This window comes from Sciurus vulgaris, assembly GCF_902686455.1.
Source record: "Sciurus vulgaris genome assembly, chromosome: 3".
Classification (NCBI taxonomy): Eukaryota; Metazoa; Chordata; class Mammalia; order Rodentia; family Sciuridae; genus Sciurus; species Sciurus vulgaris.
Genome location: NC_136463.1, coordinates 149,929,410 through 149,943,856, shown reverse-complemented (window position 1 = coordinate 149,943,856; position 14,447 = coordinate 149,929,410). Strand labels below are relative to the sequence as shown.

At 38.4% G+C, this 14,447-nt stretch overlaps 1 protein-coding gene across 8 annotated transcripts in view; it reads left to right on the top strand.

Annotated features, from left to right (window-relative positions):
* ANKRD44 (ankyrin repeat domain 44) overlaps nt 1-14,447 on the top strand; it is a 317,692-nt gene that overhangs the window by 280,620 nt on the left and 22,625 nt on the right. For all 8 annotated transcript variants that reach the window (XR_013762680.1, XM_079132583.1, XM_079132577.1 and 5 more), the window contains exons 18-20: nt 7,030-7,231; nt 10,853-10,940; nt 12,826-12,943. Coding sequence is in view for 7 of the 8 variants with exons in the window: in XM_079132583.1 (XP_078988709.1) it covers nt 7,030-7,231; nt 10,853-10,940; nt 12,826-12,943 (408 nt within the window). In the remaining variant the exon portion in view is untranslated. The remainder of the gene's footprint in view (nt 1-7,029; nt 7,232-10,852; nt 10,941-12,825; nt 12,944-14,447) is intronic.

Below are 14,447 nucleotides of genomic sequence, written 5' to 3'. Positions count from 1 at the left end.
AAATAAAGACAGAATTTTAAAGGCTGTGAGAGAAAAGAACCAAATTACATTCAGGGGGAAACCAATACGCATATCAGCAGAGTTTTCAATCCAGACCCTAAAAGCTAGAAGGGCCTGGAACAACATTTTTCAAGCCCTGAAAGAAAATGGATGCCAACGAAGAATCTTATACCCAGCAAAACTTACCTTCAAATTTGACGATGAAATAAAATCCTTCCATGATAAACAAAAGCTAAAAGAATTTACAAAAAGAAAGCCAGCATTACAGAACATTCTCAGCAAAATATTCCATGAGGAAGAGATGAAAAACAAAGAAGCAAATCAGCAAAGGGAGGAATTATCCTAAAGGAATTGTCAAATAAAGGAGGAAACAAGTTGTGTCAAACAAATAAATAAACAAAATTTTAAAAATGAACCAAATGACCGGGAAACCAAATCATTTCTCTATAATAACCCTGAATGTTAATGGCCTGAATTCATCAATCAAAAGACATAGACTGGCAGACTGGATTAAAAAGAAAGATCCAACAATATATTGCCTGCAAGAGACTCACCTCATAGAAAAAGATACCCATAGACTAAAGGTGAAAGGATGGGGAAAAACATATCATGCGCATGGACTCAGCAAAAAAGCTGGAGTATCCATCCTCATTTCCGATAATGTGGACTTCAAGCCAAAGTTAGTCAGAAGGGATAAAGAAGGTCATTTCATACTGCTTAAGGGAAGCATAAATCAGTAAGATATAACAATCATAAACATCTATGCCCCAAACAGTGGCTCATCTATGTATGTCAGACAAATCCTTCTCAATTTCAGAAACCAAATAGACCACAACACAATAATACTACGTGATTTTAACACGCCTCTCTCACCACTGGACAGATCTTCCAGACAAAAATTGAACAAAGAAACCATGGATCTCAATAACACAATCAATAATTTAGACTTAACGGACATTTATAGAATATACCATCCAACCAAGAGCGAATACACTTTCTTCTCAGCAGCACATGGATCCTTCTCTAAAATAGACCATATATTATGCCACAAAGTTAATGTTAGCAAATACAAGAAGATAGAGACACTAGCATGTATTCTATCAGATCATAATGGATTGAAGTTAGAAATAAATGAAAGAGTAAAACACAGAAACTATTCCAACATCTGGAGATTAAACAATATGCTATTATATGATGAATGGATAACAGAAGATATTAGGAAGGAAATTAAAAAATTCTTAGAGGTAAATGAGAACAAAGAAACATCATATCAAAATCTCTGGGACGCTATGAAAGCAGTACTTAGAGGGAAATTTATTTCATGGAGCGCATTTAATAAAAGAAGTAAAACTCAACAAATAAACGACCTAACACTACAGCTCAAAGCCCTAGAAAAAGAAGAACAGAAGAGCACCAAAAGTAGTAGAAGACAGGAAATAGTTAAACTCAGAGCTGAAATCAATGAAATTGAAACAAAAGAAACAATACAAAAAATTGACAAATAGTTGGTTCTTCGAAAAAATAAACAAAATTGATAAACCCTTAGCCACACTAACAAAGAGAAGACGAGAGAAAACCCAAATCACTAAAATTCGGAATGAACAAGGAAATATCACAACAGGCAGGATTGAAATACAAAACATAATTAGAAGCTATTTTGAAAATCTATACTCCAACAAAATAGAAAAGCTCGAAGACATCAACAGGTTTCTAGAGACATATGAATTGCCTAAACTGAACAAGGAGGACATAAACAATTTAAATAGACCAATTTCAAGTGCTGAAATAGAAGAAGTCATCAAAAGCCTACCAACAAAGAAAAGTCCAGGACCAGATGGGTTCTCAGCCGAGTTCTACAAAACCTTTAAAGAAGAGCTCATTCCAATACTTCTCAAAGTATTCCACAAAATAGAAGAGGAGGGAATCCTCCCAAACTCATTCTATGAAGCCAATATCACACTGATACCTAAACCAGACAGAGACTCATCAAGGAAAGAAAATTTCAGACCAATATCCTTAATGAACATCGACGCAAAAATTCCCAACAAAATTTTAGCAAATCGCATACAAAAACATATTAAAAAGATAGTGCACCATGATCAAGTGGGTTTCATCCCAGGGATGCAAGGTTGGTTCAACATCAGGAAATCAATAAATGTAATTCACCATATTAATAGACTTAAAGTCAAGAATCACATGATTATTTCAATAGATGCAGAAAAAGCATTTGATAAAATACAGCACCCCTTCATGCTCAAAACACTAGAAAAAATAGGGATAGTGGGAACATTCCTTAACATTGTAAAGGCCATTTATGCTAAGCCCATGGCTAATATCATTCTAAATGGTGAAAAACTGAAAGCATTCCCCCTAAAAACCGGAACAAGGCAGGGATGCCCTCTTTCACCACTTCTATTCAACATCGTTCTTGAGACTCTGGCCAGAGCAATTAGACAAACCAAAGAAATTAAAGGGATACGAATTGGAAAAGAAGAACTCAAACTATCCCTGTTCGCTGATGACATGATTATATATTTAGAGGAACCTGGAAATTCCACCAGAAAACTCTTAGAACTCATAAGTGAATTCAGTAAAGTAGCAGGTTACAAGATCAATGCCCATAAATCCAACGCATTTTTATACATAAGTGATGAATCTTCAGAAAGAGAAATTAGGAAAACTACCCCATTCAAAATAGCCTCGAAAAAAATAAAATACTTGGGAATCAATCTCACAAAAGAGGTGAAAGACCTCTACAATGAAAACTATACAACACTAAAGAAAGAAATTAAAGAACACCTTAGAAGATGGAAAGATCGTCCATGTTCTTGGATAGGAAGAATTAATATTGTCAAAATGGCCATACTACCTAAAGTGCTATACAAATTCAATGCAATTCCAATTAAAATCCCAATTGTGTACCTTACAGAAATAGAGCAAGCAATTATGAAATTCATCTGGAAGAATAAGAAACCCAGAATAGCTAAAGCAATCCTTAGCAGGAAGAGTGAAACAGGGGGTATTGCAATACCAGATCTTCAACTCTACTACAAAGCAATAGTAACAAAAACGGCATGGTATTGGTACCAAAATAGACAGGTAGATCAATGGTACAGAATAGAGGACACGGACACAAACCCAAATAAATACAACTTTCTAATACTAGACAAAGGTGCCAAAAATATGCAATGGAGAAAAGATAGCCTCTTCAACAAATGGTGCTGGGAGAATTGGAAATCCATATGCAACAGAATGAAACTAAACTCATATCTCTCACCATGCACGAAACTAAACTCAAAATGGATTAAAGACCTCGGAATCAGACCAGAGACCCTGCAGATTATAGAAGAAAAAGTAGGTCCAAATCTTCACCTTGTTGGTCTAGGATCAGACTTCCTTAACAGGACTCCCATAGCACAAGAAATAAAAGCTAGAATCAACCACTGGGATAGATTCAAACTAAAAAGCTTTCTCTCAGCAAAGGAAACTATCAGCAATGTGAAGAAAGAGCCTACAGAGTGGGAGAATATCTTTGCCAATCATACTTCAGATAGAGCACTAATCTCCAGAATCTATAAAGAACTCAAAAAACTCTACTCCAAGAATTCAAATAATCCAGTCAACAAATGGGCTAAGGAAATGAATAGACACTTCACAGAAGAAGATCTACAAGCAATCAACAAACATATGGAAAAATGCTCAACATCTCTAGTAATAAGAGAAATGCAAATCAAAACCACCCTAAGATTCCATCTCACCCCAATTAGAATGGCGATTATCAAGAATACGAGCAACAACAGGTGTTGGCGAGGATGTGGGGAGAAAGGTACACTCATACATTGCTGGTGGGGCTGCAAATTAGTGCAGCCACTCTGGAAAGCAGTGTGGACATTCCTTAGAAAACTTGGAATGGACCCTCCATTTGACCCAGCTATCCCACTCCTTGGCCTATACCCAAAGGACTTAAAATCAGCATACTACAGAGATACAGCCACATCAATATTCATAGCTGCTCAATTCACAATAGCCAGACTGTGGAACCAACCTAGATGCCCTTCAATTGATGAATGGATAAAGAAACTGTGGTATATATATACAATGGAATATTACTCAGCCATAAAGAATGATAAAATTATGGCATTTGCAGGCAAATGGATGAAATTGGAGAATATCATGGTAAGTGAGATAAGCCAATCTCAAAAAGCCAAAGGACGAATGATATCGCTAATAAGTGGAGGATGACACATAATGGGGGGGAGGGAAGGGTTAGTGTTAGGGTTAGAGTTAGGGTTAGGGAGGGGGGCAAGTATGGAGGAAGGAAGGACTGTATAGAGGGTAAAGAGGGGTGGGAGGGGTGGGGGGAAGGGAAAAAATAACAGAATGAATCAAACAACATTACTCTATGTAAATTTATGATTACACAAATGGTATGCCTTTCCGCCATGTACAAACAGAGAAACAACATGTATCCCATTTGTTTACAATAAAAAAAAAAATAGTAAATTGTTGGGGAAACAGGATGGAAAGGAAGCTTTTGCCAGGATTATGGCAAAACTTGATACATTATCCAGGAGGGTGTTAGTAGGAAGTGGGTAGAGTCTCAACACATTGTAAAGAAAGAGTAGAGACAGTGGCACCTGGGAAATGGCATGGAGGGCTGCTACGAGGCAAACACACCTTCGTGTGAAGTAGAGCAGAGGTATGAATCAGGTATCGTGATAGCTCCAGCATTGTTCTTTCTTCTTAGAAGAGGGGAGAGAGACAAGAGAAGGTGGGCGTGATTGAAGAATGATATCTGTAGGTGTGAAAATGATGCTGAAACCCATTGATTTGTACAATTAATGTATTAATAATTACAATTAAAACAAAAAAAGAGCAGGTATAGGGGTAGTCATTTTCCTGCAGATACCTGCACATGCATGAGTAGGTAAAGATGTGCCTTTCTCTGAGCAGATGCGTCCCCACCCCAGGGCATGTAAGGTGGGAGAGAGCTATTCCTCAGTGCCCACTTGTACTCTTGTCCCAGAACCTTGTTCAGGGCTATGTCGGGCCTGTACTTAAGAACAGGGAAGACAAAAATAACTCTAAGCTTTGAGACTTGTGCAACAATAAGGATAAAGTTGCCATTTACTGAGATGGGGAAGGTTGCTGATGGGGTAAGTTTGGAGAGGAAAATTAAGAATTGAGTTTGAGGTGCCTATTAGACATTTAAGTGGAAATACCAAGAGACGGTGGGATATACAAGCTAGAAGTAAAGGGAGATGTTGGGACTGGGATATAAATTTGGGATTCATCAGCTTATGAGTTATTACATTGCATGTCATACATAATGTATGTATAATGTATAAAAATAACACTAATCATGAACAAAAATATAGTCTTTTTTAAATGTAGTCTTAATTCCTATGGATTCTTGTATATCTCATTTTTGTTAGGGTTGTTAACATACACACAGGAAAAAAAATACTTCTAAGCCATTTTTTAAAAGATAAGGTGAAGGCTCATTACCTCCCAGTTCTAGAGGTAACCACGGTTAATAACTTCTTTTAAATGCTTCTGAAATTTTTCTATGAATATAGAACTACCTATAAATATAGATATGTATATAATGCATATATTTGCTTTTTATATAAATGAGGTCATGCTATATATGCTGCTGCAACTTAGTTTCTTTTAAAATTTTTTATAGAAACTGTCAAATCACCCTTCACAAATGTCATACCAGTCTATACTCCCACCAACAGAGTATAAGATTGCTTTTTTCACAGTCTCAACTAATATTGAACATGACCAAACTTTTTAATCATTGCCAATGTGGCAGTTGAAAATAGTACTTTAAAAATTTACATAGCTTTTCATATGTCTGTTGGCCTTTCACATTTCTTTTTCTGTGATCTGCCTCTTCATGCCCTTTGCACATTTTCCTAGTTTTTAAAATGGTTTCTAAGAGTTCTTTTTACATTACAGAGATTAATCCTTTGTGCTAAGCCTTTTTTCAAATAAATTGTGCTTTCAGTAACAGCTACAGTGAAAAATAAAATGTGCAGGTAACAAAAGGGGGGACTGACTGCTAGATATTGGGGACATGTTTTTCCTCTCGGTTTCTTTTTTTACTTCCCTCTCTGATCCTTTTCCCCCAGATAATCTTAAGCCCATCTCTCTTTTATTTTCAATGTCTCTTGCCTGTTGGGAGTGGGGGTGGGATAGTATATACATTTTTTACCTTATAGATTGAGCCAAAATTATCCTTCAAACCTTTAGTTTTGCTTTTTGGTAGTATAAAGTCTCTTAAATCTTGACATATCGTCGGACCTCATAATAGATCTGACCTTGGCACTGGTACATGTTATATATTTCCTTAATTGTTTCTATGGTTTAATTATAATCAGTGGAAGAAATAAAGGAGAGGAGAAGAAGCATCGACTACATATAAGACATTATGTAAGGCCTGTGCAATTTTTCTCTTTTCATCTTCACAGCAACTCCAGGAAGCAGCTTTTATTGCTTTCATTTGATAAATGAGGAAATAAACTCTAAGTACAATTAAAAAACTTGCCGAAGATCACATGGTTAGATTTAGTCAAGTGTTGGACTGTAAGGAAAGGTCTACCTACCTCTGTGGAATTCCAAACTCTGGAATGTTTTCGGTTATTTTTTTCTCCAACTTTAATAACAGAAAAGACTCCTGAAACTTTTCCTCATTTTGTCAGTTGATATGTTTAGGACTGATCGGTCAAAGAAAATAATTCATGAAATTATTCATTGTATATTAGATAATTAGACTGGCAGGTAAAAGAAATACACTAATGCACCTTGTGCCTTAGGAGCAAATTATTTCACCAAAGAGAAAGAACATGAAGAAATTCATATGTAACTGTAAGTTTCGTAAATTATAGTTTTTCAGTCTAATGCTTTGATTTGCCAGAAAACCCAAACTCTTTGGAGTGGCCTTAGAAACTCAGCCCCTTGTATGGATGATGTGGGATGTGAGGTGCGTGAGCTTGCGAGTCCCTGCCTTCTTCTTTACAGGCCTATAATGGGCACCATCAAGCCTTGGAGGTCCTTCTGCAGTCACTGGTGGACCTGGACATCAGGGATGAGAAAGGCCGCACGGCTCTGGATCTGGCCGCCTTTAAGGGACACACAGAATGTGTAGAAGCACTTGTCAATCAGGGCGCATCCATCTTTGTGAAAGACAATGTAACCAAAAGAACGCCGCTTCACGCCTCAGGTAAGTCTGGTCAAGGGTCTAATGATACTAGTTTTGTGGCCCATTCATAGTATGAATAAAAGGTTGGCAGTATTAAAATACTGATTTTCTTTCAACAGCATATATACCTACATACTTCCATAAAGTTTTTGACCTGATATCCCTTTGGAGATGATTGGTGTTCTCTGATCAAGAGCATCTGGTTTTTTTCTTAACTCAAAAGACTATTTTGAACCTTTGATCAAAAGCTACCACAAAATTTTGTGAACAAAGGACAAGATAAAATGTGATCCTCAGAATAAGTTATATGGAACAAACCACATCAAAATTACAAGGCATTTTAAAGCATGACATTAATGATATTGCAGGTCTATTTTGTGTAAGGAAACATCAGACTATGAGCCAATCAGTACATCATTCTACCAACCTAAACGATGCTCCTTAGCTTTTGCTCTGATTCTTGATGCATCAGATGTAAAATAGAGACTCTTAAAAAGTACATGTATATATATGAAAAAGTAAGTAGTTTGTTTTTTCTGGAATTTTCCTCCAATGCTTGTGAAAATTTTTGTCAATATTTACAGTTGTATATGCAGATATAAAGATAAGGTAGAAGAGTCTCTGGCTCAGCTAAGGCCTAAATACCTTTGGGCCCAGGAAAAGTCAGTGATATTAGCCTTTGATGAGGTTAGTAGAGATGATTTTATAAATAAAAGTAACCCTTACACAATGAAATGTGGTTGTACTGAATGAGTAAAGACAGGTTTTTGGGTTTTTCTTGATTATTTTTAACTTCATGATTCTTGTTTTTGGGGAAAACTTTCTGGGAATGATAGACCTTGTAGAAGTATTCCATCTCCATTCTTTAAATTCCAAGCCACTGAAAAGATGGAATACAGACTGAAAAAACAAAAAACAAAAAAAAAACAAACAAAAAAAAAAAAAAAACACCTGATTACTGTCTAACTATCTGGAAAGGACTGTTGCTGGGGAAAAAAAAAAAAAAAAAAAAAAAACTTTAACCATGAGGTCAGTGATGGCTGTTGTAGTGGAATTACAAATTCTTATTCCCCATCACATTTAGTCTTTTTGCCCTGTAGGCATTCATGGTATTATTATAATGTTCAATTTTTGTTCTCACATTTTAAGAGTAGTTGCCCATTATTAAGGCAAGCATCCTACCGACTTACCAGGTAATTTCCTACAAATACAAAGGGCCTGTTTTCATTGTAGAAGACAGTGTAGCCCTTGTATAAGCAGGTGAACAGTGAGGCACAATCCTCATGTAGGTGTGGTCCAAGGGCGCCCCCTCGTGGTAAAGAAAACTCGCTCCCTTCAGGTTTCCTTCACATCATTCATTAAAAAGACAGGCTGTCATTTGACGCAGTTCTCTACAAAATGTCTGCTGTGCAGGAGCTTTAGCCTGTGGCTTGAGGATCTCCTTACCCAACCTTTTTCAACTTCCTCGAGAGGCCCATTTCCTTGTTTCAACCCTCGGAGTACTGTGAGGAGCCAGGATGGATATTAGAGGTTTTGGCACAGATGGATGCAGGAACAGTTGTGTTCTTTGAGTAGCATGAAAAATGGCTGTCACTCACAGCCAGGGAGAGACTGAGCTAATCAGAGACAAAGCTGGACCTGGCAGGGCACAGCTAAAGATGTTAATATCTTTTTGTTCGAAGGCAGTTAAGGGAAAGTGCAGTGTGTGGGAAGCTAAGGAGAATTTAAGTTGGCTACACTTTCACTCTAAGGGGCACTTAAATTTTCCTGAGGACTACTAAGTTTAGAAAGCTACTGTACAAAAAAGAAGGGGGACGGGGAGAAGAAGCACAACTGTAGAAATTGTTTTGCTGTCCAATACACTGGATGAGTGATACGGACTTAGATTACTTTGTTCTTGTTATGTTTAGCCAAAATTCAAATATCCTTGGAATTAGTGTGATTATGAACATTTAAAAAATAACAAATTGATATAGAAACAGGAACTAGTCAAAGTATACTGTTCCTCCATCTTCAGGAACCCAGCTTTCAGTCCTTTGGTAATCATTTCCTTTTAGGCATACATTAAACTCCTTGTATATTCCAACAATGGTAACAGATTCAGTACACTTTTAGAAAAAAAAAAAAAAAAAAAGACAACAGCAGCAACAATATATTACCTCTAACTCTGATCCACAAAATTTCCTCCAGAGATATATAAATGGAATATTGCCAAAAATGAGCTGAATGCAATGGTCTACAAAATGTGGGCATTATTCGTGCAGTTCATTTGAGTGGTGTCGACAAATGTGAGCTAATTCTAATATGTATTGTCCCTGAAAACTGTGTCGATGTTGAATTAGCATTCTCTCAAGACTGGCAAGCAATAAAAGGACTGTAAAATGCAGCTCTGAGAAAAGCCTTTGTCAGTGTGACATAGCTGTGTCTATTCTCTCTCCACCTCCATAACAGGGGAAATTCAATGTATTTTATGGTGTTCTTATTGTCCAGAGAGGGGAGTAGGTCATGTTTGCAGTTTTAAACATATGTCTTCTCACTTCATTCCCCAAGAGTCCTGCCTATTGTACGGCCTTCTCGGGGTTTCATTCAGCAGATGAGGAAAGCCCTCAGTCCAGGGCACCATCATCCGGGAGGCTTGCATCCCAGCAACCCCGCAACCCCAGGGACCACTACCTTCCTAAAGAAGTGACTTCTCGGGTGCTCAGACTCCGCCTCCTGCCCAGCTTCCTGCCCAGCAGTAAAGGCTGAGCCAGGGTTGGAGCCACATTCCTGTCGGCTACATTGTCTGCTGGGTGAGAAGCGGGCAGGTTGAGGGCCAGCGGCCCTAGGAAGGGACCTAGAAGGCATCTGAGTCACAGTCCAGCAGGAGAGAGTGAGGAGAGGAGGGAGGCAGCGTGAGGGCAGCCTGCATCATGCCACTGGAAGGCAGAGAACAAAGGTTGTGGTTTGAGGGACATCGGGACACCACAGGGGCCTACTCCTATGCCTCCTGAGAATGCCAGTCACCAGTGAGTAGTGAACACGTGGATCACATACACCTTTCTGGCTTGATGTTTTACTTTGGGCCGCCACTGATCAATGACAACTATCGCTAGAATGTCCGCCTCAGAATACAAAGAGACCCAGACAAAGAGGCAGGCCTGTACTGTTCTCCCGGCGTTTCTTCCACCCACCTCCTCCCAGCTCCTTCTTCTCCCCTCCTCCTATTCTATTCCTGCTCCCCTGTCTCCCTCCTCTCTCTTTTCCTCCTTCTCCTTTCTCCTTTTTAAAAAGGATTGGAAGCAGGTAGCTGAAGCAGGATTGTATAGAACTGAGTGAGTCTCTTAGAGGAACAAAAGGGGGCACTGACAAGCAGGGAGAGATCCCAGTCCTATCCACGGACAGACTTAAGAAAGAATGTCAAGTTCAAGAAAAACCCCTGGACACAGGAACCAGACAAGGAAGGTGGCAATCAGATGCCTTGACAGGAAGAAAGAAGAAAACAAATGAGCACCAGGGCAGGCTGTGCCCCTAAGCCATCCTGAACTGGAGACCCAGGGGTATCTGTCAGTTGCAATGCAAGTCACTGATTTGAAATCCAAATAAGTTTCACTTTGGAGGGAGATCTGTAGTTAAAACAATGTCCATTGTTTTCTTTTTCAGTCATTAATGGTCACACCCTGTGTTTGCGGCTATTATTAGAAATTGCAGACAACCCAGAAGTGGTTGACGTGAAAGATGCCAAAGGACAGTAAGTGTTCTCACACTTGACCTCGGGTTGATGTTTCACTCACAAGAGGTAATTGGTTGATCTGTTAAGAAGCTAAGAGGACTGACTGCTGAATTCTAGGTTAGGGAGATATGTACCTAGATGAAATTCACGGGCGAGGGCCCTAGAATAATGAGGTGCTTTGCACTGGAATGTGTATTAGGGAAAAGCATGTGGGGAGGCCATATCTCCATGGAAAAAAATCACCTTCATCTGACTGTTTCTGTGTTTCCTCCTTTGTTCTCTCTTTCTCCCCACCTTTTTTTAATTGATTCTTTTTAGTTATGCATGACAGTAGAATCCATTTTGACGTAATTATAAAAGCATGGAATATATCTTGCTCTAAGTCAGACCCCAGTATCTCTCCTTCCTCTTCCCTCTCCCTACCCCCTGCTTCCTTCCCTCTGCCAATCTTTCTTCCATTTACCGAGTTATTTTTTTTAATTAATTTCTTACGCATGTACACACGCTGGTGAGATTCACTGTGGGGTACTCATGTGTACATAGGAAAGTTCTGTCAGATTCATCCCATTGTCTTTCCTTTTCCCATTCCCACTCTCTTCCCTTCATTCCCCTTTGTCTACTCCACTGAACATTTGTTCTTCACCCCTGGCCTTACTGTGTGTTAGCATCCATATATCAGATAAAATATTCCACCTTTGGATTTTTGGAATGGGCTTATTTCACTTAGCATGATAGTTTCCAGATCCATCCATTTACTGGCAAATATCATAAAACATTCTTCTTTATGTTGAGTAATACTCCATTGTGTATGTATACCACATTCACCTGTTGAAGGGCACCTAGGTTGGTTCCATAGCTTAGCCGTTGTGAATTGAGCAGCTATAAACATTGATGTGGCTGTGTCACTGTAGTATGCTAATTTTGAATACATTGGATATATACTGAGGAGTAGGATAACTGGGTCAAATGGTGGCTGTATTCCTAGTTTTCTGAGGAATCCCCGCACTGCTTTCCAGAGTGGTTGCACCAATTTCCAGTCCCATCAGCAACGTATGAGTGTTCCTTTCCCCCCCATCCTCACCAAAATTTATTGTTACTTGTATTATTAATTATTGCCATTCTGACTTTAGAGAGATGAAATCTCAGTGTAGTTTTAATTTGTATTTCTCTAATTGCTAGAGATATTGAACATTTTTTCATATATCTTTCTCACCATCTTTATCCTCTTCCGAAGCTATCTATATTCCCATTTTTTAATGAATAATGGCTAAAGACAGACCCCAAAAGATTCGCTCCTTTACTAAAAATTTCTCTCAGATTTTTATCCTTCCTTGAATTTATTTGTCAGTTTCTTCTTTTCTTGGCCTACTCCCTACCCACTCTTACAAATGAAAATGCAGAGCAGAGAAGCACTGACGAGCCCCAGGTGCATGGGCCAAGGCCCAGTCAGACCTAGAAGCCACCTCAGGATCCAGCATCTGTTCTTTCCGCTACACCTGCAAGGCTTTTCTTGAAGGCAATGATGCTTTGTTTAAATGAAATCTTGAGCAGACGTCCAACATAGAATACTATGAAAGAGCTTCTCTCATAGAATCAAGAGGGTCTTCTACATGCACTCACTGCCCATCTGATGCTTGGTAAATGCTGCCTAATTCTGAAAATGATGGGATTAGCATGAATACTTTGAGAAAGGAGCCTTTCCCTGCCTCACCCCTAGGAATCTTTCCACCAATGCCCTCCACATGGCTGTTCGAACAGAGACTGATTCCTTTATCCACGTAGCATATAGCAAATTGAGGACACAGAAAATATGCAGCAATTGTCAAGAATAAAAAGAGAGATATTCTCCCACTTGAAGTATTTGTTGTCTCCTTTTAAAATGCTTATTCATCTCTCTCCCTAGAACCCCACTAATGCTTGCAGTGGCATATGGACATATTGATGCTGTGTCATTATTACTTGAAAAGGAAGCAAATGTGGATGCTGTTGACATCATGGGATGCACAGCTTTACACAGAGGGGTATGTACATTTTTCTCCGCTTTGGTCAGCACTGTTTCAATGAGTTTGTTTCCCCTCTTCTTTCCCTATTTGAATTTGTAGTAAAAAACTTGTTTCATAGCACAGCCAATTACCTTCAGCCAGACGAAAGGAAATTACAAAATTATATGCAAGCCTGTTTGTTGTTTCCTATGATCTCGGTCCATTCGATTGAGGGAAAGAGGAATGAGCCAAGTACCAAGACAAGGAGTGTATCTAGATGGAGTCTGCAGGTGAGATTACTTTCATGTCAAGTGATCAGCAGCAGACCAGACGCTGACTACAGTTAACTGTTTGAGGGAATTGTGTTACCAATCAAACTACAAGCCCAGGTTACAAACACTGGTGACTATTTGGTCCTTAAAGGGACCCTCAGCCCCCAAGAGTGCACCTGCTAGAACTGTACCCACAAGAGGACAAACTCCCCCACACTGCAGATATGGGAAACAAGGGTAAGAGACAACTATGAACTTCCCAGATAATAAAAGCAGGGCCACAGAGGTCTGTGAACAAGGCGACCAAAAGAAAAAACAAAACAAAAAAAAAACTCCAAAAGGTACTCTTTGGTCCTGATCTTAAGATTTTACTTCAGAGTGTGATAATAGGTACATGAATATGTACTATTGGTGGGATTGGTTCTGTTTCTGATTATACAATACATGTATATCACAGAAAATTTGCAAAATGTTCTTTCAAAAGCACAGAGGAATAAAACCACAATCATCAGCAATCAATCTCCTAGAGATAACCACTTTTTGGTGTATGTGTATCTCCAGTCTTTTTTTTTTTTCCATTCCTATTTACAGATTTGTCTTAAACCTTCAAGAGAGAATAGTGAAAGTACAATTTGAAATCTTACTTTTTTTCTTTTTGTATGTTAAGGAACTTTTTCAATATCATTAAATATTTTTTCATACTATCATTTCTAATTCTCCATTGTATGTAGGTGCCATAATTTCTTTCAGTGGTTACCTGGTTTTGAGTAGTCCTGCAATTTCTAGTTGTTCTTCATTACAAATGATGCTGAAGTGTATATTCTGTGGACAATTCTTTGTACCTATCTGTAGAATTATTTTTTAGAGTATGTTCAAAACACTAAATGCACAAAGGCAGAAATCATAAAATTGCTATTTGGAGTTAGTGTAAACACCCTGAAAAGTGGAAAGAAGAGGAACTTTATGTTGTCATTGTTACAATCATAATTCTTATTTTGGGAGCATTTCCTGTGGACCATGCAACAGGCTGGGGACATTCACATATGTAGTCAGGTACCACATAACAACATTTCAGCCATTGATGGACCACATTTACAATGGTGGTCTCATAAGATTATAATGGAGCTGAAATTTTGCTATCACCTAGTATTTTTACTCTATCTTTTCTGTTTAGATATGTTTAGATACACAAATACTTACCATTGTAATTCAATTGCCTATAGTATTCTGTGTACCAACATGCTGTACTGTACAGGTTTGTATCCTAGAAG